Genomic DNA, 23562 nt, shown 5'->3' with positions numbered 1-23562 from the left:
GCCTCTGCCTGCTTGCAAACTGGATGGGAATGCCTTTAAACTTCAGAATTCCCTACAAACCCCTCATGGGATGCTAACCCCTTTTTTTCATTGTCCCCTTTCAGCTGGAAGTAGTTAAGAGTGGTCGTCGCCCATGTTCACATAACATCCCGTAGTCGTTGTAGTCGTTGTACCACAAGGCTAAGAGAAGCTTGTGGGGACAAGGCGGGGTGGGGGGGGGGGGGGGGGGAATAAGGAGGCAAAAAGGGCTAATTCCAATGTAGCCCTGATATTTGGGGCTAGTGATCTGAATCCAGGCTAGTAAGCTCAGTGTACATTCCTGATAGCCTATAATTAAGTCACTGCCTCTTTCCCAGACACTGGTCTTGCAGAACCGGTTACAAAGGCCATTGGAATGTGGACAGTGCACTGGCCAGAGGGAAGGCTCCTAACTCTGATGCCAGGCCAGACACCAGATATGGCCTGGAGACCCCCAACACCTGGGGGGCCTTCTTGCAAGGCCCGAGAAAAAGGACCGGAAGCATGATCCATGCTTGTGGGACAAAGAGCACAGGGAGGGAGATATAAGGGAGGCCCCATGGGTGTTTCTTCACTCAGATTTGGAAGGCTGTTCCCTGAGTCCGCTGGCGTTATTAAACAGTGTCCCTCCAACTTCCTCAGAAGCGTCCTTGGTCTTCTTGGTCTTCTGCAACAAGAGCAAGCCCCGAGTTGACCGACCCCCTCTGGGGCTTACTTTCCCATCAGAAATGGGACACCTACAACTTCCCAGGCCGCGATTTTGGGAGGAGCGATGGGGGGAACGAGTACAAATGAAGTAACCCTGCTTCCCCACCGATGCACGGGGGCACCTGCAGCCCTGCTGATCCCTGGACCTGGCCAGGCAGGGCTAGTCCATCTCCCGCGGCCCCGCCCATGGCGCCCGCTGCCCCGCCCGTCGCCCGGCCCCGCCCATGGCGCCCGCTGCCCCGCCCATCACTCTGGCCCCCGCCCCCGGCGCCCTAGACTCGCCGATCGCTCCAGCTCAGCTATGGCGCCCGCAGGCCGGGTGGGAGCCCGTCCTGTGGAGGGCCTGCAATGTGCTGATGGCAGCCTTCTTCGCGCTGGCGGCCTTGGTACAGGTCAGCCCCCGGCCCCGGAGGCGGGCGGCGGGCGGCGGGCGGCGGGCGGCGGGCGGTGGGAGAGGGCTCCAGGTTCCTGGCCGGGTCGGCCTGCCTGCCGTGTAGACCAACGGGGATTGGGTGTTATGCTTCCAGAACCCGCTAGGGCCTAGGCCTCCCCTACCTAAGGGGTACGTTTGTTACTATGACAGCATCCCACCCCTCTCTTGTTCAAATGCTGGTGTCACTTCTTAGCAGAAGCAGGCCCGGCGCTTTCCTTAATATCCGACCAGTGGATGAGACTGAACCGAATTCAGGACCTGGGAAAAAAAACCCTTTAGAGCACGACGAGGCCTTCAAGCCCCTACCGTCCCCTCCTCATAGCTCTCCTGGTTCCTTGAGATGCGAGGGCCCGCCCGGAACAATACTCCTTCTAGGTTGCTCTTCTTTGGGGGTTCAAAGCCTGAATGGATTGCAGACCACCCGCTGTGCTGTGCTCAGCCAGAAGGGCCCTCCGCCCACTGTGATATGCCAGGCTGTGTCTTCCTCCTGTTCAAACCAGAATATGTAAATGAGTGCCCACTGGGTGCCTGTTGCAGCGTTTTGCCAGGCAACAAATGACAGACTAATCCAAGAGCAGACCTGAGACTGGAACCTGACAGTATGTCTGATGTTTTGAATTCCAGGTGAATGATCCAGACGCAGAACTCTGGATGGTGAGTATGAGCTGCTGTCCCCCATCTGAAAGAGCTGTGGATTGCAGCAAACACACAATATTATCTATTTGCTACCACCTCCTCCCCGTTGTGCACTTACATATGTAGAAATCAAATCCTTTGTAAGCTCTTTCCCCTAAAATATTAGGGGGGAAAATGGGTCCAAGTAATAAGGTACGGTGTGTGAACTCGGAATTTCCCAGAGACATAGGGGTCTTCCAGCAGTATCCCCTTTGAATAAAATGGTCCAACTGAGGACACTTTTTTGACACAGAGGAGAACTCTCAAGGTCAACTGAACCACTCTTTCTGAGTTCTACCCAGAGACTCCAACAAACATTTAACAGAAAAGGCAGGCTTAAGGTTTGTGCTAGTTCAGTACATTATATTTATAGGAAATAACTAAAGCCATACACCTACAGTATACATTGAACCAGTCTCTAACCAGCGGTTCTCAACCTGTGGGTCCGCGACCCCTTCACTAAGACATCCTGCATATCAGATATTTACATTATGATTCATAACGGTAGCAAAATTACAGTTATGAAGTAGCAACAAAAATAATTTTATGGTTGGGGGTCACCACAACATGAGGAACTGTATTAAAGGGTCGCGGCATTAGGAAGGTTGAGAACCACTGCTCTAAACCATTTGGGGGGGCGGGTAGAGAGGGGGAATCATTCCACACATTTTCTGAAATATCTAGATTATGCCCAGTTTTCTTTCAATACATATATATAAGACTACAATATCACTGATGAGATGATTTTAGGCTTTGGAATAATGTCAACCATGTACAGATTAGCAACAAGTGAAAGCATTTGGAATTATAATGAAAAATTCTAAGTCAGTTTTTTAGTGCAGAACTATATTCTCTTTTTTTAATATATATATATGTATATTATTGAGATATATATATATATATATATATATACTATATATATATATATTTGATTTTTTACAGAGAGGAAGGGAGAGGGATAGAGAGCTAGAAACATCGATGAGAGAGAATCATCGACCAGCTGCCTCCTGCACACCCCCTACCAGGGATGTGCCCCGCAGCCAATGTACATCGAACCTGGGACCTTTCAGTCCGCAGACCGACGCTCTATCCATTGAGCCAAACCGGTTTCAGCAGAACTATATTCTCATATTGTCCAGATTCACATGTCCCTGCATCAAATAAAATTGCCTCTTCTTCAGCATTCTAGCCTGCATCCTGAGTTCCAAATATTATTTCTCTGCAGACAAGTCTCAAATATGCAGCTAATGGTGAAAGTACAAAAGACTGCTAGATATACTCACCTGTATGTCACACTGGGTCCTCAAATAGACGCAAGGCCCTACCCAGCATCTTTCCACTGAAGCCCACTCCTCTTTATGACTCATCAATCTCTGTTATCAGCAGAATCATTCTCTGAGTCATCCTTGCTCAAAACCTGTCATCTCAAACATTTCTCTGTTGTAAAACAAACAAAGCAATCCAGCAACAGAAAACCCAGTGTAAGTCTAATTGCTTATCTGTACAGAACCTGTACATTTTAGCTCATTTCATGCTTAGATGCCATAATATGAATAATAAACACCATGTCCCCACAGACGTCCTCCCTCATTCCCAGTTTAGTCTCCATTACCTCCCACACGGACCCTCATAATATCTTCCTAATTCTTCTAGCTGCCTCTAATCTCTTCTACTGAAAACACTTTCTAAGTTTTGCTTCCTACTTAGAAAACTTTTGTCGTTTCTCAAGATGTCTAAGTTGAAACTCCAACTTGGCATTCAAGGCCCATCACAATTTGGCCTCAACCCACCTTTCAGCTTGGTCTTGGAAGCCCAGTCCACCTATAATAGTTACTGTGCCTTGCGCCTAAAATTCCTGCATGTCATACTCTACTCAAGCTTCAAAGTCTAACTTACCCCAAAATTCTCTTCCTTTCCTGTAGGTTCCAGCCCTCCTCCTTTGAGCCTTTATTGTAGCACTATGCATTTTTCTTTGCATTGGAGTTGACTCTCTACGTACCAACTCCCAGGAGGAGAGGGGCCAGTACCTTCTTCTTGGTGTCCTCAGGCAGCCTAACATAGTGCCTTCTTATAGCAGTCCTTCTCTTATTGACTCTTGAATAAATGAAAGAATAAATGCATGCACAGATCAATACTATGCTATTGGGCCCTGGGGCTTGTACTGCACCTTCCTCATTTCTATGTTCCCTACTTCATTTTACTCATGAAGCATACTTGTATCAAGATACACGCAGGTGAAAATCATAGAAATCCTGACTAGCATCAGTTTATAACAATAAAGAATTTCTCACTTAAAAGAAGTTCAGAGGCAGCTACTTAATGGTCAACAGCATCATCAAGGGCCTGGGCTTTCTGTCTCTTGTCTGCTCCTCAATGTGTGCTACACCCTCTCATGTTTACAGAATGGCTGCTGTGACTCCCAACACCTCATCCCCAGACAAGAGCATCCCATGTAGGAAGAAACAAGGCAAGAGCAAAAGGAGTGTTTGTCCTGTGCTTTCTGCCCTTTTATCTGGGAAGAAATGTTTCTCAAGGAGCCCTCAGGCAGGCTATTTAGTTTGTACACCCAAATATGGCTTATGGGCTGGGATCCATTCTGACTAGTCAGCATCCATGCATATTGGTTGTTAAGTACTTTAAGCATCAGCTTTGCCCTAGACTTTCCATTTCAGTGCTGGAATGTGATCACCCCTTGCTGCCAAAAGGGGCTGGGAAAACAAGCAGGCGTTTCCATTCTTACAGTGGCAAGGGAACAAGGGAGGCGGTATTAGGAATGACTGCCAAGGGACTCAATGATGATAGGCTGAATTAAACTAAATATTGTGAATAAATAGTATGATGCCTTAGTTTAAAAAATCCACCAACAGAAAAAGACTATTAAAATGGGTTCTACTGAGTTATTATTTATACTGTGCTTTGTTTTTACTTGTTACTAAAAACAGTTATTTTTAGTCTCTCTGCCCTCCAAAAATCTCATTCAAGACAGAGAAAATAACAAGTGAGGATTAACATGGCACAATGGCCATGGGAAGCCATTACTTAATTTTAAGGGTTACTTTGTTCATATGTTTACCATATACTGAAATAAGATCTTACTTTACTCTGTTAGTCACAAAAACATGATATATTTGAGTACACATTTTAAAAATCTCTGCCAAACATTTCTTATAGAAAGCACAATGAAATACTGTACGGCCTGTGTGTGTTCAGTTTCTCTCCCTCTCGGTGGCTAAGCCATGTGGTTTTTCAGAGTGGGAAAACCGACCCCTCACTGCTCTAAGTGTGGTCTTTGGAACACACAGCAGCAGCACCTCCCCTGGGAGCTAATTAGAGAAGCAGAATCTTGGGGCCTACCCCAGAACTTAGAATCAGACCTACATTTTAATAAGATTTCCAGGTAATTCACATGCACATTAAAGTATGGGAAGCACTGGGCTAGCCCTCAGCATGACTGCCCACCTGTGAGAGATGACCTGCCTACATTGGCTAATACACCAGTAATCATTAGGGAGGGAGTAGGAAAGACAAACAGAATCCGTATAATCTAGACGCTCTCTCTCCAGGTTCCAGACAGACATGTTTTTAGTGTCAGCAAATCACTTAAAACGTACAGCTCTGACAACTTCTAAATAAACTAAACGTTTATTTAGTTTATGCAGGGAAGCAACTATGTTTCTGGGAAAACCCATGTTTTTATACACCCACCATCTCCTTGTCCTGGGAAAGACCACATTTCTTATAAACCCACCATCTCCTTACTTGCCCTCTTCCCACAGCACACATGCAATAGCAGGTCTGCTTGCTATGAATGAGGCCCCTTCAGGGCCAGTCTTCCAAACTCCAAACCAACTTATCATCAGTTTCTAAGATGAAGAGCCTGGGCACATCTGATCGACTGTTAGAGAACTTTCTCTGGTCTCAAAAGCAGAGATGGAATGTTGGGCTGGATAGTCCATGGTGCCAGACCCAGCAGGGCCACCTAGCTGATTGTGGCTCCTCCTGCCCTACTTGTCAAAGAGCATTTTCTTTAATGCAAGTGGGGAAGGGCCATTTGGGCATGGATGTTGCTTGGGAGAGATTAGGAGGTCAGTGTGTCTTAGATCCAGACTCTGCTCAATGCCAGAGCTGAAAAATGAATACGCCTTTCCTGGAATAGCCTACGATCTACAAGGAAGGCAGATAACATTACAACCTGACATGGTAAGTGCCATAAAAACAGAGGTTACCACTGAAACCTACGGTAAATCGTGGACTGTGATGGCCACTGATGTCTTTCTTGACTTCAATACTTAACCCAAGTGACTTCCTCTCTCTGTGCTAACAGATTATGTATATGATTCCTGCAGTGCTGACCTTGCTTGTTGGACTTAACCCTCTTGTCACAGGTATGAACCTTAGAGTCTGAATGGGGATACTTAAAAAAGTGCTTGTGAATTAATCAATGAAAAACAGAGTTTTACCATATATTTACTCTGTAACCTGCTTCGTAGACTCCTTACATATATATCTATCCCAGGTGGGTATACATGTACATAATTGACTCAAAATAGCTGGTTTGTATTGCCCATAGGGCACCTTCCTCAATTGTGGGCAAAACGTAGCTGCTTGCCTTTTATGGCCCTAAAAACTCTCAACAAACCTTAAGTTGGACAATTGTATACTATAAAGCAGTGCCTTAGGAAAAAAAATACATTATTGACTATCATTTTCTTATTAATGGGGAATATTATCGTGCAAGTTATTCTTTACTTTCTTTAAAACCGCTTCTACTCGTAGGACTTGGGAGTTCTCAGGGCCTCAGAATAAAAACTGAGTCTCACCTGGGTGGGGAAAACTCCTGTCCCCAGGTGCATGGGCTCCTTGTATAAGCCCCTAGAGCTCTGTCTATATCTTTTTTTTTTTTTTCCTGTCTATACTTTAACCCTTTGCACTCGCTTGCTTTTTTCTCGATTCCTTTATTCTACTCAGGATTTAATTTTTTAAATGCCCCAGATTTTACAAAGCGCGGCAGTAGAATAAAAAACTGGAGTTTCTTTTCATACAAACTTATTTATTTGGATTTTTTTATATTTCAAATTATTGATACATTCAAAGAGTAATTTTAATCTCGATGCTAACCGTGTCGAGTCACACTCGACATCCGAGTGCAAAAGGTTAAAGTGTGTTAGGGCTCCAGTCATTGCAAGCAAGGAAAAAAAACTAAACTCGAATGGGCTCCAAGCTAAAAGTAGATGTACTGGGATACTTTACTTGCAAGGCAAAGGGTGCTAGCTTCGGGCACTGGGCTTAGAATTCAAACTTCTCTACTCTCAGTTCCATCGATTGCACTGACTTCAGTCTTGGGCCCCACGTAGTAGCCAGCAGTGCCAAGTTCACATCTTCACGACACTAAGTCCCACAGAAGATAGAACCGACTTCCCTGATGTAGTCACAGGCGTCTCAAGAATTGAGTTGTTGGCCCTGATTTGTCACCTGTTCATTCTGAGCTTGAATGAAACATATTGACTGACCTAGCTTAGGTCCATATGGCTGGGGTGTGGGAAGGATGGATTTTCAAGGAAAATTAGGGTAGTCATCACAGAAAAAGGAGTGCTGGGCAACAAAAATAATAAATGTCCATCTAAGTTTATAATTACGGCTTTAACTTCCATGATGTCCCTCAAAAACAAACCAAACCAAACCAAACCCAACCTATCCTGAATGCTTGGTCTGAAAGCAGACAACAGCAAAGCACACACAGACCATTTTTCTCTGGAATGTGATTCCGTGATTGGTTTTCAGGTAACCTCATTTGGAAGAGTGTCTCAGCAGTCCACGCGCTCCTTTGTGTGGTGTATGCTGCCACCTTGGCATACTACCTCATGTTTTATACACAGTGGAACATCTTACACGAGGAAGAAGGCAGGTGAGCACTGACCTTTGCTCTCTGGGAGAAGTGGGAAGGAGAAAACATGATCCTTCTCAACCCCTTATTTGTGCATATCTCAAACTACACTATGAAAAGCAGGGAAGGTATAATCTCCATTACAAGTTGAAGAAAATGAAGAAATGATGGAACCAGTACTTAAACCTAGCACCATCTAGACCACTTCATGATCACTTCCCAGGCAGCACTGCATATTACATTACCATCAGGCAGTGGACCTTGGCCCCTTACAATGAGCAAAGATAATAGTCCAGTCTAATCAGGTGAAAACTCCGTCAGCACTGATTCAGTTCTGGGTCAAGCCAAACTCTTATCTACAAGTGTGACCAGCCACCTCAGAGGTCAACCTGGTTCCGCTTGGCCCGGTATATCTCATGGCATCTCCCTTTGTCACGGGCATTCATTCTTATCAACTCGCCCTTTGCTGCCTCCCTCCTGGCCTAACAGCCAGATTCCTTTACTTTTTATCCCACTGCTAACATCTGCAATACGAAGATTTTAGAGACCTTTTAGTATCACTGGTGAAGTACTGCTACGTTATAGGTCCTAGTCCTTGGAAAACTGGATCAGGTTGGGTCAGTCAGTGGGAATGTAAACCAAATGAGTTGAATCACCTCCACCAACTTGATGCCTACAAGGTATGGCGAACTCAAAGTGGGGTTTCCAGTGGTACTATGGCCAAATACAAATATTTTCTACTCTCTGAAAGAAAAAACAACAACAAAAAAAACAAGCGCTTTTAACATTTATTTCTAGCATTAGTCTGGCTCACTACAAATCATTTATCTTCACAAAGATGTGGCCTGATCTCTGCAACATGTGCTCAAACCATTTGTGCTCAACCTAACACCGCGCACTCTAAGACAATGTAAAAAGAATACCTGATCAAGTTGAAATTTTCTTGGTTGTAGTATTCTACCCAGTGACATGAAGTGATTTAGCTGTGGTTCTGTTTTATTGGTTTTGTTGTTCACTTCTAAGCTGGGGTACAGCCATGAAGTTCATATCTGCTTAATAAAATGGAATTTATTTTTACATAGGAATTTAAACGGAGAAAAAAGTAAATTTTTAAATCATACCAGACTTGAAAAATATTATATAGATGCTATATATCTTGGGGGAAGCCATTCAACAAGCAGAAATCATGTGTCATGAAAATAATGAGGTGATATGCATCTCACTTGCGGCCATGTCACAAAGATGAAATGTATGTTCTTTTATAGGGAGCTGTTTGGTCTGGTGCTTATCATAGCATGGATGAGCCTATGCCACAATTTACCAAAGTAAGTTTTCAAATCAGATGTGTTCAAGGTTGATCAGTTCAAGTAGGTTAGTGAGAATATTGAAACACAAATAAAAACAGTTATCTTTTGAAATAAAAATTTCCTTCCCTAAGGAAAGCTAATAGTTGATTCAAAGTTTCATGATCATTAATCAGGAATACCAGTTTCCTACATGGCCCAGTGTAATCATATGGAGTTGCTAGCGTAAAGGGTGTTCTTCAGAAAGAAGGAAAAATGATCTCAGAAGGAAGCTTGGAGATTTAGGAAAGAATGAAGAGCAAATTTTTAAAAAGTGTGAGTACATATAAATGAATATTAACTTTATAAAACAGTAATAGTATTTTGTGGGCTTAAACATATAAAGAATAAAAATGCACGACAAGCATAGCATATGTTAGAAGGGGATAAATGAAGGTATAGTATTCTAAGATCCTTAAATTATCTAGGAAGTAATACCAATTTATATTAGACTTTGATAAGTCAAGAATTCATGTGGTAATCCTTAGGGTAACCACTAAAATAAAAGAATGATTATTGAAGGCAGGAAAAGAGAAGGGAAAAAGATAGAACAGATGGGGAAAATAGGAAGCAGATGTTTAGAGAAACCCAAGTATATGAGAAATCACGTTAAATGTAAATGTTCTAAATATTCCAATTAAAAGTTTAAGATTTTCAATGTGGATAAAAAGATTATAAACCCACTAAACACTACTTATAAAATTCACCCCTTAAGTATATAGATACAGAAAGATTGAAAGTCAAAAGATGGAAAAAATACACGATCCAAATACCAATCAAATGAAAGTTAGTACATCAATTTTAAAAAGTAGACTTTAAGGGCAGCATTACAGAAAAAGGACTTGTTGGTGATTAAACATTTTTTAAAATAAATCTTTATTGTTCAGATTATTACAGATGTTCCTTTTTCCCCCCCATAGCTCCCCTCCATCCGATCCCCCCCCACTCCATGCCCTTACCTCCCGCCACTGTCCTCGTCCATAGGTGTAAGATTTTAAAAAAAAACAAAACATATTTTTATTAATTTTTTTACAGAGAGGAAGGGAGAGGGACAGAGTTAGAAACATCGATGAGAGGGAAACATCGATCAGCTGTCTCCTATACACCTCCTACTGGGGATGTACCCGCAACCAAGGTATATGCCCTTGACCGGAATCGAACCTGGGACCTTTCAGTCCGCAGGCCAATGATCTATCCACTGAGCCAAACTGGTCAGGGCCATAGGTGTAAGATTTTTGTCCAATCTCTTCCCACACCCCTCACATCTCCTTCCCCGAGAATTGTCAGTCAACTCCATTTCTATGCCCCTGATTCTATTATATTCACCAGTTTATTTTGTTCATCAGATTTTTTATTCACTTGATTTTTAGATTCACTTGTTGATAGATATGTATTTGTTGTCACTTTGTTGTTCATAATTGTTATCTTTACCTTTTTCTTCTTCTTCCTCTTCTTAAAGAATACCCTTCAGCATTTCATATAATCCTGGTTTGGTGGTGATGAACTCCTTTAGCTTTTTCTTGTCTGTGAAGCTCTTTATCTGACCTTCAATTCTGAATGATAACTTTGCTGGGTAGAGTAATCTAGGTTGTAGGTTCGTGCTGGACTTGAATATTTCTTGCCACTCCCTTCTGGCCTGCATAGTTTCTGTTGAGAAATCAGCTGACAGTCGTATGGGTACTCCCTTGTAGGTAACTAACTATTTTTCTCTTGCTGCTTTCAAGATTCTCTTTGTCTTTTGCCCTTGGCATTTTAATTATGATGTGTCTTGGTGTGGTCCTCTTTGGATTCCTCTTGTTTGGGGTTCTCTGTGCTTCCTGGACTTGTAAGTCTATTTCTTTCACCAGGTAGGGAAAGTTTTCTGTCATTATTTTTTCTAATAGGTTTTCAATATTTTGCTCTCTCTCTTCTTGCACCTTCATAATTCAGGTGTTGGTACGCTTGAAGTTGTCCCAGAGGCTCCTTAAACTATCTTCATATTTTTGGATTCTTTTTTTTTTTGTCTTTTTGGTTGGGTGTTTTTTGCTTCCTCATATTTCAAATCTTTTGTTTGATTCTTAGGGTCCTCTAGTCTACTGTTGAATTTCTATATATTATTCTTTATTTCAGACAGTGTATGCTTAATTTCTGACCGGTCCTTTTCCATTTTTTTGGCATTCTCATTAAGATCCTTGAAGGTCTCTCTAAGTTCCTCAGAGGTTTCTAGAAGATTCTTGAATAACCTTATAACTGTGGTTTTGAACTCTATATCCAATAGTTAGCTTTCCTCCATTCGTGACATGTTTCCTTGTATCCGCATTTTGGCTGCTTCCCTTTTTTGATGGAGTGGCTTTGTGTGGTAGGTGACCTATAGAGCCCAGTGGCTCAGCCTCCCCTATCACCTGCGGTGGACACTCTTGGTGCACCCCTTTGTGGGCTGGGTGCTCAGTCTTGTTGTAGTTAAGCCTTGATTGCTATTGATACCCTGGGAGGAATTGACCTCCAGGCCAATTGGCTGTGAGGATCAGCTGTGTCTATAATGGTAGAACTGCTGAGCTGGATACACCCTTAAGGGATAGGACTTGCTTTAGTGGGGCTTTGGTGCCTACTGAGTCTGCCTCTTGAGTGTGTCACTTATGGATGTAAGGAGTTGAAATCTGGTATTGTCTCACACTGGCCACTAGGTACATTGGCTCCTGGATCTCCCAGGAGGGGCAAGTCAGCTACTGTCTGAGGCCACCCAGCTGGAGTTACAGGGAGATCTGCAGATTTCTCCTCTTTGTTTGGGGTTTGGAAGTTTTGGAGCTGTCTGACCCAGCTGCAGTTTGTTAGGTTAAGCTGCGAAAGGGCAGGCCATTCATATGCAAAAGCCGTTGCACACAGCTCCAGTGGGTTTGTAAATTGGGCGGGGTCTCAGGGAATCACTAGGATGTGGCAAACAGCGATGGCTGCCAGTCAGCCCCTTCTGCATCTCCGTGCCCCCGCGCCGCAGTGAAGTAAACAATGATTCCTGTGAGCGCCTCTGCAAGAAAGCCACCCTCACTTTCCAACCTGATGCCAGACAGTCCAGCTTCTCCCTGTAGGAATCTGGGTCCCCAGAGTCTCACCGGAAAGTGGAGTTCAGAGCAGTAGGGAGCTTGTATCTCCAGCCCGATTCATGTGCCTCCATACCTCTGCTTTTCCGCGCCTCTTCACATTCTACCCGGTCTCAATGCGCTTTTTTTCTTTCCTTCTAGTTGTAGAACTTCTACTCAGCCAGCTTTCCCGTGGTTCTGGGTGATAGTTGTTTTGTCTTTTAGTTGTAGTTTTGGTGTGGTTGTGAGAGGCAGTACATACAGGTGTATACCTTATGCCACGATCTTGGATTCTCTAAACATTTTTTTTATTTTAAAATATTCAAACATAGCCAAAACCGGTTTGGCTCAGTGGATAGAGCGTCGGTCTGTGGACTGAAAGGTCCCAGGTTCGATTCCGGTCAAGGGCATGTACATTGGTTGCGGGCACATCCCCAGTAGGGGTTGTGCAGGAGGCAGCTGGTCGATGTTTCTCTCATCGATGTTTCTACCTCTCTGTCCCTCTCCCTTCCTCTCTGTAAAAAATCAATAATATATATTTAAAAAATATATTCAAACATATACAGAAGCAGAGAGACTAATAAACATAGTGAATTAGATGTACCTATCACCTACCTTAAACAATTTTCAATATAAGTCCAGTCCTGCTTCATCTATATCACTGTCCTCTCCACACTTATTTTGAAATAAATCCGAGAAATATTGTTTTATCTGTAAATATTTCAGTATCCTTAAAAGCACTTAAAAAATAATGGCTCTACCATCATCACACACAAAAAATAAAAATTTGTCAAAACTGAGTTTTCCATTCAATGTTTATAGTTCCCCAACTGTCCTGTAAATGCCTGCTCCTCTGTGCTCTATATTCCCAATAAATTTGTGATTAGATCTAGAGGCCTGGCCAGATTCTGGTATTATTACTGCTACTTCTAAGCAAAACTACTTCATGGCTAGTATTATGTACTTCCATCATAATATACATAATGCCTAGCTGTTTCTTTGTAATGTTAATAGTCTTTGTGATTATTGCCTAAGCCCATTAATTCAAGTTGAAAAATGATGCTATTCTAATTATACCATTCCTTGATTATTAGTTGGAAAACTTCTATAAAGAGAAACTTCCACTTACCAATTCTTTGAGATATAGATCATAAGAGGAAAAGGAAAAAAAGGAGTTCTTAATTTATCAGTTATCAAAATAATGAGTCTTTCATGCCTGGGCATCTTCCAAAAGTGACCAATGAGTTTTGTTTATGTTCTATTAGTAGTGTCATTAAAAGGTCATGGGTTTCAACATAGTTTATGTTTTTTCAGTCCATCGAAGTTATCATCTTTATTGATTCTTTAGCTGTTCATCTTCAACCAGTGGCACTTATTCAGGTTTGGATCCTGAGTTCTTTTTGACATAATCATAGTAATCTTTGATTGCTTTTTGGTATGACAAAATGTTCCAAGATAATGTTGTACATTTTAAGCCCCAGACCAGGAATCAACCATTTTCCCAAGAAAGCCCTGGTTATTTTTGGTAGGTAATGGTATTTAGAGGTCACAATCCAGGCATAAGCAGTGCTTGTTGCTACTGGATTGGTCGATTATTCTTTTTAGTGGACAGAGCTAAGGAATTCTCATCTACGTGTAATGTATATATATTATACATATAAAGATAATCTATAATAATAAAAGCATAATATGCAAATCAACCGAACGACCAAACAGCAGAATGACCATCCAGACTACCACACGATGACATGCACTGGCAGCAGGCCAGCCAAGGCAGGTGCAATGCAATTGGTCAGGGGGCCCCACCATTGCCCCGCAGAGGGAGGCCCAGGCCACCCACTGCGGGGCAATCAGTGGGAGAGCTCCGCAACCGATCGCCCCAAAGAGGGAGGCCCAGGCTGCCTGGCTGGCGGCACTGCGGCAGGTGGGCGGGGACTCCCTCTGCACGGTGATCTATCTGGGGGCCCTGCAATCATTCGCCCTGCAGAGGAAGGCCCAGGCCATCCGGCCTGGCGTCCCCAGAGGGAAGCCCAGGCCACCGGCCAGCGATGCTGTGGCGGGCATGCAGGGCTTGCCAGCAATCTCCCCGCAGAGGGAGACACAGGCCAGACAAGCAATTGCACCTCACACCTGCCGCCCGGAGAGAGAGGAGACCAATGGCGGGGGAGAGGAGGACAGCACCGCACAGATGGCAAGCAGTGGCAGCGGCAGGGGCAGGTCCAGCTGCAGGGCAGGTCAAGCTGTCGGCAGCTGGGGGAAGGAAAGCCCCAATAGGCCCTGATCGCTGGCCAGGCCTAGGGACCCTACCCAAGGGGTCCCGGATTGCAAGAGGGTGCAGGTGGGGCTGAGGGACACCACCCCCCCATGCTCAAATTTCATGCACCGGGCCTCTAGTTTTACATATATACTTAAAAATATCTTATGTGTTTCTACTAATCCCAGCAATCCAAATTTAAAAACACAGATTTTCATTTAACCTTATCAGCAATCTTACAATTCCTTTTAATCATGTAAAAAAATCTCATCTTAACTAAAATACAGAAAAACTTGCTGAATAATCAATGGCAGGAGAGAAACCTGACACCTGAGGACCGAAAATGGAGACCACATAGACTGTTGTAAAAAAAAAAAAAAATCTCATCCCAATATTCTCAACATAACTCATTTGCCTTATCCCATGATACAAACACATATTGTAGAATAACAATATGATTACTAAAGATTTTTTTGGAGTAGTTTTGTTTTGAAACAGCCCTCTAAGGGATGTATATTCAAATTGCTTGAGATAGTTACTCTATGTACTAATCCTAACAAGGGAATACAGTTAATTTTACTTTCATTTCTAGGGATAACTTTATTAAAAATATATTTTGTTTCATAATATAACTAGAGACCCGGTGCACGAAATTCGTGCATGGTGGGGAGGTGGGCAGAGGGGGGTGTTGTCCCTCAGCACAGCCTGCAGTCTGTCCAATCTGGGACCCCTCAAGGGACCTTCATTTTTTCCTTCAAGAGTGGAGGAAAAACCCTAGATCACCTTCTTGGATTCTTGTAACCCAAATTACCAAGAAAACTGCAAGTGGTGACCTACAGGGAGCTTAGCCAATGAGTTGTCAGAAAAGGTATTTTACTCTCAAACTGTTCCCGCCCCGCCAGGTGGCTTGGTGCCTACACCCATATGCTTCAAGTGGCCAGGGGGCGTTCTGGGACCCCTGCCGCTCAGGAACTAAGCACAGGCCTACAGGCTAGGAGCGCCCTGGGTCCGGAGGATGTTTCCTGGACCCAGGCCGCTCAGCGCCCGCATATGCCAATTAACTGCCATCTTGTTCGCTCTGATTGGCTGTGGGCGTAGCGAAGGTGCGGTCAATTTGCATGTTTCTCTTTTATAAGGTAGGAAGTATCTACATGGCCCCCGAGTCAAATCTACAAAACAAAGTATATTCAAAGAACTCTAGCTTCTTAGTCCCCCAACCTTATGCCTTCTTGTCTACATGTAGAACTTTTTTTCAATTTTATGGCTTATCCTTTCATAGTTTCTTAGAGCAAATATGTGCACTTATTTGTATTGCTGCTTGTCTTAGAGAATTATACAATGTCCTCTCTGATTTCTCCATCACTATATGCTCAAGATCACTCAGTAGTATATACAAATTTTCGTTATGTGCTGATAGGTCCAGAGTATCCAATCTTTTGTGTTAAATATAATTCTAAGAGTATATTGTCAAAATTTTGAATTTTTAATCATAATTGAGAAATAGGTAGATTTATTTTTTAAATATATTTTTATTGATTTCAGAGAGGAAGGGAGAGAAAATCAATGATGATAATCATTGATTGACTGCCTCCTGCACAGCCCCTACTGGGGATTGAACCCACCACCCAGGCATGTGCCCTTGACCAGAATCAAACCTGGGACCCTTCAGTCCACAGGCCAACGCTCTATCCACTGAACCAAACAGGTTAGAGAGAGAAATGGGTAGTTTTAGTTTGCATTATGAGCAAAGGTGAGCATATTTGCATATGATTAAGAGCCATTTGCATTTTTCATATAAAATATTGGTTAATCTCTGAGAAATATAGGTTTAATCTGTTTCTCTCTAAGGTTGTTATTCTCTATTTTTAGAAGCTCTTTATATACTATGGCTATCAACACTTGGTGATATAAGCTGGAAATTTTTCTTTTGCAGTCTCTTATCCTTTTACTTTGCCATGAAAATGCTTTGCTTTAAGTGTAACCAAATATATCAATGGTTTCCCTTATTGCTTTTGGATTTGGAGTCATAGGAAATCTTTCTTTCTTCTAAAGTATAGTAAGTTTTCTTCTAATACATGTATAGTTTCATTTTTATCTTTAAATCTTTTATCTAAAGGGTATCCCAAAGTGTATACACACTTTGAAAGATTATAGTCTCTGTTTATTAATATATAGTTCATTTTCTAAATTTAAAACTCTATAGAAATGAATAATTGTTTTTGGTCAATGCCTGTTTTCAAACTGATGACCATTCTGGTCCAGGCACTGCTGATAATGCAAAGCAAAGGAATAGCAAACATCAAGAATCATTTTGCTCAGTATTTGTGCGTCCTCAATTCATCAACTGTTGCCAGTTTTGTACCATAAACTTGATCCTTTATGTATCTCAATTAAAAAAGTCTAGTGGATAAACTGTTCAAAGTTTACTCTGGCTTCAAGCAGTATTTCAAATCAGTTAAACCTGAAAAGGAGTGAAAATTAAGTGAGTTATCAGCTGTTAAGTGTGTATACATCTTTTTGGGGGGACATGAGGTGTTTGAGTAAATATAAAAGGCAGTGTTCGTACTTCAACTGCATTTTCAAACTTCCAGTAGCATTTAAGGATGAATTTCCTTTGTTCAAAGCTTACTCTGGCTGAAAAGAAAGAAGCATCAATTGAGCTATCAGCTGTTAAAGTGTGTGTACATGTTTTTGGGACACCCTGTATTTAGAATTTATCCTAGTGTGATTGTATAAAGAACTGATCCAACATTATCTTTTTTTCCTTTTGGCTATCTGGTGATCTCAACACCACCTATTATTTGGATTTAAGATGCCAAAGAAAAACACTTTTTAATGACTAAAAATTCATTAAATCAGGAAGTATAATAAACCATTATATCAGACAGTTAAGAATTCTAAATTTGTGTAAAACTAATAACATAGCCTCAAAATAGATAAAACAAAAATTGACAGAATAAAGAGAAACATTGAAAAATTGACAATCATCTTGGGAGACTTTCAGGCACTAACTAATAGTACAAGAAAACAAAACAAAACTCGATAAGGATACAGACAATTTGAGCTACAGAATAAGAAACTTCACCTAATGGATGTATACAGAACACTAGCATCAAGAATGGCAGAATTCACATTCTTCTCAAATACACATTTAATATTTACAAAAAGATTAAATGTTGAGCCACGAAAGAAGACCCCAAAAATGTAAGAGAATGTTCTTTGACCGCAGCTAGAAATTAAGCTAGAAATCATTAACAAAAATAATAATTAGACAATTATTATATACTTGGAAATTAGGAAATACACTACCAAATAATATTTGGGTAAAAGAAATTACATGGACTTTAGTAGATACTTTAAACATAACGGAGTAATATATTAAAATTTGTGGAATGCAGCTAAAAATCATGCTTAGAAAAGTATATTTAAAAAACAAAAAAGGGTACAAAACCAATGAGCTAAGCTTCCAAAAACTTAGGAATTCCCCAATTCAAGAAGTTATAAAAAGAACATCAAATTAAACCTAAAGAAACAGGAAGAAAATAAACATAAAAGCAGAAACCAATGAAATGCAACATAAAAGAGAGGATTAAGTAGGTCAAATATTCATTCTCTGAAATAATTTATAAAATTGGTAAACCCTGGCAAAATAATAAGAGAGCAAAGAAGAACAGGCACAAATAACGAATAGCAGGGATGAAAAACAGAACGTTACTATATATCTAATATATATTGCAAAACTCATAACTGGATAGTATGAACAATTTTTTTGCCAATAAATTTGAAAATGTAGGCAAAAATGGACAAATTTGTTAAAAAATACAGTTTATCAAAAGTGACACAAGAAGTAATCAGTCAGAACAGTCCCATAATATTAAATAAATTGAGTCCATAATTATAATTTTTCCTAAAAGAAAACTAGACCAAATGGCATAACTGGAGAATTCTACCCAACATTTAAGGAAGAAATAATGTCAAACTTCAACGAAGTCTTCCAGAGAACAGTAAAAGAAGAAACACTTTCCAATTCATTTTATTAGGGTAGAATATTCTTGATACTAAAATTGATAATACAAAACAAAAAACAAGAGGAAATTACATGGCAATCTCACTTATGACCACAGATGGAAAAATGTTAAACAAAACATTAGCAAATTAAATCCTGCAATATATAACCCAACCACCAAGCTGTGTTTATTCAAGGAAAACAGATGGTTTTAATATTTAAAGAACTACAATGCTTTCTATATTAACAGAATAAAAGAAAACAATCTTCTCAATCTATACAAAAAGAGCATTTGATAAAATTCAATATCCATTCATAGTAAGAGCTCTTGGAAAATAGGCATACAAGGGAAGGTAACATGATAAAGGGTATCTATGCCAAAGCATGATACGTAATAGTGAGCAGGTGAAACTTTCCCTCTGAGATCAGGGATGAGATGAGGTTAGTCACTCTTGACACTTTACTCAACATTGTTCTAGCTACTGTCCTAACCAGTATAAGGCAAGAAGAAAAAGAAGGCTCAAAGACTGAGAAGGAAAAAATAAATGTTTATTATTTACGGTTACATGATGGCATACATAGAAAATCAAAAAGAATCTACAAAGTTATTTGTATAAGTGACTTTAACATGATTGCTGGATACTAGGTCAATATACTAAAATCAACTGTACTTTTATCAGCAAGTAACAAAATAATAACACAAAGTTAGCATTTATAATAACATAAAAAAATTAACATCCCTTAGGACTAAATCTAGCAGAGATGCAAAATATTTCTACACAAAACTATAAAATATTATAGGAGAAATTAAAGAAGACCTAAATATTGAAATAAGGAAGACCTAAGTAATTATCCAGTGGCAGTATAGGCTAAAATCTATTACTAGCAAAAGGATAAATTAATGAAACAAAATAGAATCTAGAAAGAGATCCATCCATACACAGATGCTTGACTTATGACACAATGGCCCTGCAGGTAGCAAAGAAAGGCAGTCTTCAATGAACAATGCTGGAGCAATTGAATAGCATAAGGGAAAGAAGTGAAACAACCCTTACCTTACAACTTTTATAAAACTCAATTCCAGGTGGATTATAGATCCAATGTGAAAGCAAAACAGTAAAACTTAAGAAAAGATAACTAAATATTTTCCAGACCTCTGGGAAGTTTTCTTTAACAGGACACCAAAATCATAAGAAGATAAATTTTAACATTGCTTAATTAGTCAATCACTTCAGTTCCTCAAATAATTATCTAAGACATCATTTAGTGGGAACAACTATTTGCAACACATGTAAGCAACCAGGATTTGCATTCAGAATATATAAATTTATAAGATCAGTAAGTTATAGTTCAGTGTTTTTTAGAAAGGATCATACAAAAAAGTAATGATGTATTTTACCAAATTCTATCTTTATACTTGTTTCCAAGGTAATCTATAATTTTTATTGGATTTTCATTTATGATAATTTTTGTGTCTTTACAGGAAGCGAATTCGTGGGAGAATTCAGTTGGTTGTTGCCAGTGTAACTGCTATTTTACCATTTCTTGCATGGCTCTACATATATATTAACAAGGAGATGCATGCCGCCTGGCCAGCTCACTGCAAGACAGTCCTTTACATGAAATGAAGAATCCTGTTCTTAAAATGAGAGTATTCCATTTTTATAAACATGGATTTTTTTTTTTTAATCCCAGGAATTTTTTAAGGCTGACTACAGTACAACACAAGGTTGGATGGGACTAGTAAGAGTCTGGGTCTGACATCCTATTGTCACAGTGTAGTACAAAAGGCAGTTGGAAAAAGTTAAGAAATATGAATTCTAACTCAGCTTCCTCACTATCTATGTGACTTGGAAAATATAAAAAACCTCCTGGTGGTTATTTCTTTATCTATAACCCAGGATTAAAATGAGATCTACTTAGAAAGTTGGAAGGATCAAACTAGATATTATGAGAGCACTCTGAAACTATAAAGTGCTTGCAAAGGGCTACTACTACACATGATTAAAACACAGGGAAGCAGGGCTTGGTTAATATGACAGAAACAGAGGTTCAAGAGGGGACTGTCTCCCTGACCTAATCTCATTACATTTAACTGTACAGTGCCATGAATTAAATGAGAACCAAATAAGCAAGCATGTCTTGGAAAGAAAGGAAAATTAGATAACGGAATTTGGAACCAAAAAGGGAACAATATTAGTTACACTATAAATGAAAAATAAGACTGAAGTCTATACACATTTGAAAAAAATGATTTTCAAAAGTAACCCTGGGCCCTAACTGGTTTGGCTCAGTGGATAGAGCGTCAGTCTGCAGACTGAAAAGTCCCAGGTTCATTCCGGTCAAGGGCATGTACCTTGGTTGCAGGCACATCCCCAGTAGGAGGTGTGCAGGAGGCAGCTGATCGATGTTTCTCTCTCATCGATGTTTCCAACTCTCTATCCCTCTCCCTTCCTCTCTGTAAAAGATCAATAAAATATTTTTTAAAAAAGTAACCCTGGGGTAAGACCATGTTAGAGCTGTCCTCTCCAACACAGTAGCCACCAGCCACGTGTGGCACTGAGCACTTGAAATGTATCTAGATGAAGTTTTCTTTCCATTTTAATTTAAGAACATATCAATTCAGCTATTAGAAAACTTACAATGTTTAGAACACTTGTTTTAAGCATGCTTGGAATAAGTATGTGAACCTACTGCAAATTTTATATCTAAATATAGATCAAGTATTTCCAATGAAGTTAGTATCCAAATGGATGGGTTGAAGTATAAAATATACACTAGAATTTAAAGATATAGTATAACAATTGTAAAATTTTTATATTGATTACATGTTGAAATATTTAGATATTATTGGGGTAAATAAAACATATTGGAAGTTCATTTTATCTGTTTCTATTTACTGTTTTAAATGTGACTGCTAAAATACTTGACTTATGAGGCTCACATTATATTTCTGCTGGTCAATGCTGTTTTAAATGGCAACTTTTTCACATGGGCTACTCAAGACACTATTTCATGAGACACAGGAAATATTTCACTCAAAAAGTATTAGCACCCATCATAACTCAGGAGAGTGAAAATGAGCCTGGTAATTTGTCTCTATTTTTATAGCCTTTAATACAATTTAAGTATTCTATAAATGTTTGTTAAAGGAGGTATACATGTGTTTTATTTTACACAATGGCCTCTGGATAGTCAGAAATTCTTGATCAAGATTTAGATGAGGTAAAAGGGGGGAAAAAATCTAGTTGACATTAAAGTGAAATTTACTTTAAGGAGTTCAGTGTTCCAATGTACATTTAGCCTGCATAACAATTATGGCTTTTATACCTCTTTTTATATAATTATTAAGATCATACATGAGGAAATGGACTTACTTGCAAATTCTACATAGGACCCACCCATCCTCCAAGTCATGCTTGATTCTGGGCTTAAAAGACAATAATGTTCCAATTTGAAAAAAAAATGTCCAAGATAAACGTTCATCGTATCTGCATCTCCCACATCACACTGTGAATTTGAATTTATAGTTCCCTTTAAATCTCCGTATGTATATAAAAGGAACGAACTTTTGGTAGAGTACTGCCTTTAGAAAAGAGCATTACTGAAATTACTTTTAAACTCTACTTTTCAATTGAAGTATTACTAGTAAGTTTAATATTTCTACTATCAAAACATGTCTTTTCACCCCCAATTTTCTTTCTTCCCATTGTCATTTTTGTACACAAGCCTCTCATCATCTACTGCCTGGACTGAAACACAGATCTAATCATATACGGCCCAGCTCAGGAACTGAGGGTTCTCACACTGTGACAAGTTTGAACTCCGGGCTGGTCACTCAAGGCTCTTTTGCACATAGTCATAGCCTAACCTTTTCCTGCTTTATTACCTGCCCAACCTCAGCACCTTTCGGTGAATCGTTATATCATTACTTTGCTTCTCCTAAACTCAGCATATCCTTCAAGGCCTCTGCTTATGCTATTCTGTTTACTTGAAATGCACTGCCACACCCATTTAAACCTTTCTTCTTTCTTCTTCAAGCCATCCCTAATCCCTTCAAGCAACATTACATTCCTGCTCCATATTCCCCCAGTCCTTTCTTCACACACTTGTATGTAGGGGTCTGTTTCCTCACCATTATACAGTTAGTTAATGCAGGAAGTACATCACAGTCACCTCGGAGGCAGGCTGGATAATGGCCCTCAAAGATATCCAGGCCTGATCTCTAGGACCTAGGACTGTTACCTTATATAGCAAAATGCAGCACGGCCCTAACAACAGCTTGATCTCAGCCCAGTGAAAATACTTTCTGACTTTTGACTCCAGAACTGTAAGAGAACAAATATGTTACTTAAACCACCAAGTTTGTGGTAATTTGTCACGATAGCCATAGAAAACAAATACACCTGTACTGCCTAGGTAAGGTACTGGGCAGGCACACTGATGTTGATCAGCACTGGTTGATCCCTTACTGTTTTTAAGCCCTGAATCAAACCTTCTCTACATTCGAAAACAGTCCCCATTTGCCATCTAGTGTTTCTGCAAATAAGCCTCAGCATGTATGACAACTGAGTTGGACACGTCCCATTTATCTACGAAGGGAGTCAAGAGTGAATTCATTTAGCTGCTGTCTATCCTCATGCAGCTCTAGCTGGTGGCCCAAACAGACCCCAGGAACAGGCACACAGCTGCCCTGGCCACATACTTCTCTGAAGGCCCTTCTGATAGCCTCACACAAGAGGCACGCATCACTTATGTGAATGGGAGCACCCTTCATTCACCCGTGGAGTAACATGATAGTTCTGGTCTACAAAATAGGAACACAAACTTATAAAAATATGATGGATATTCTGAGCAAAAAAATGTCCAAAGCTTATTTGCATAGGATGGTTAAAAGGAAAAGCTTTACCTGAGCTTCTTTTTTACTATGAATTTTAAGTTACATAGCTAGTCAATGAGCATATTCTCCTCGTAAAAAATTTTATAAGTCTCAGGTAAGGCTAAAATAAAGTCTGTTTTGAGGACTATACCCCACCCCCACCCAGCCCGATCTCCTCCCTTGTTCATTCATGGCACCTTCATTCATTTTCTTTCCAATTTTTAGCACTGGATATACATTCCAAAATGACTTCATAATGTCCTTTGAGCAAAACACACTGAAGCCATAAATACATTTTGTTACACTAAC

At 40.3% G+C, this 23562-nt stretch overlaps 1 protein-coding gene across 1 annotated transcript; it reads left to right on the top strand.

Annotated features, from left to right (window-relative positions):
- Window positions 1–1027: 1027 nt before the first annotated feature.
- Window positions 1028–20015, top strand: TMEM220 (transmembrane protein 220; the record flags this gene model as incomplete). The annotated part of the gene is given in 7 exon segments (XM_079797246.1): window positions 1028–1044; window positions 1046–1118; window positions 1784–1813; window positions 6159–6219; window positions 7616–7739; window positions 8984–9043; window positions 19858–20015. Coding segments are annotated over 7 exon segments (510 nt in total). The 3' UTR covers window positions 20003–20015.
- Between the last annotated feature and the right edge of the window lie 3547 nt (window positions 20016–23562).

Source organism: Cnephaeus nilssonii, assembly GCF_951640355.1.
Source record: "Cnephaeus nilssonii genome assembly, chromosome: 19".
Taxonomy (NCBI): domain Eukaryota; kingdom Metazoa; phylum Chordata; class Mammalia; order Chiroptera; family Vespertilionidae; genus Cnephaeus; species Cnephaeus nilssonii.
The sequence above is the reverse complement of the archived record's forward strand: the minus strand, read 5'-3'. Positions and strand labels throughout refer to the sequence as shown.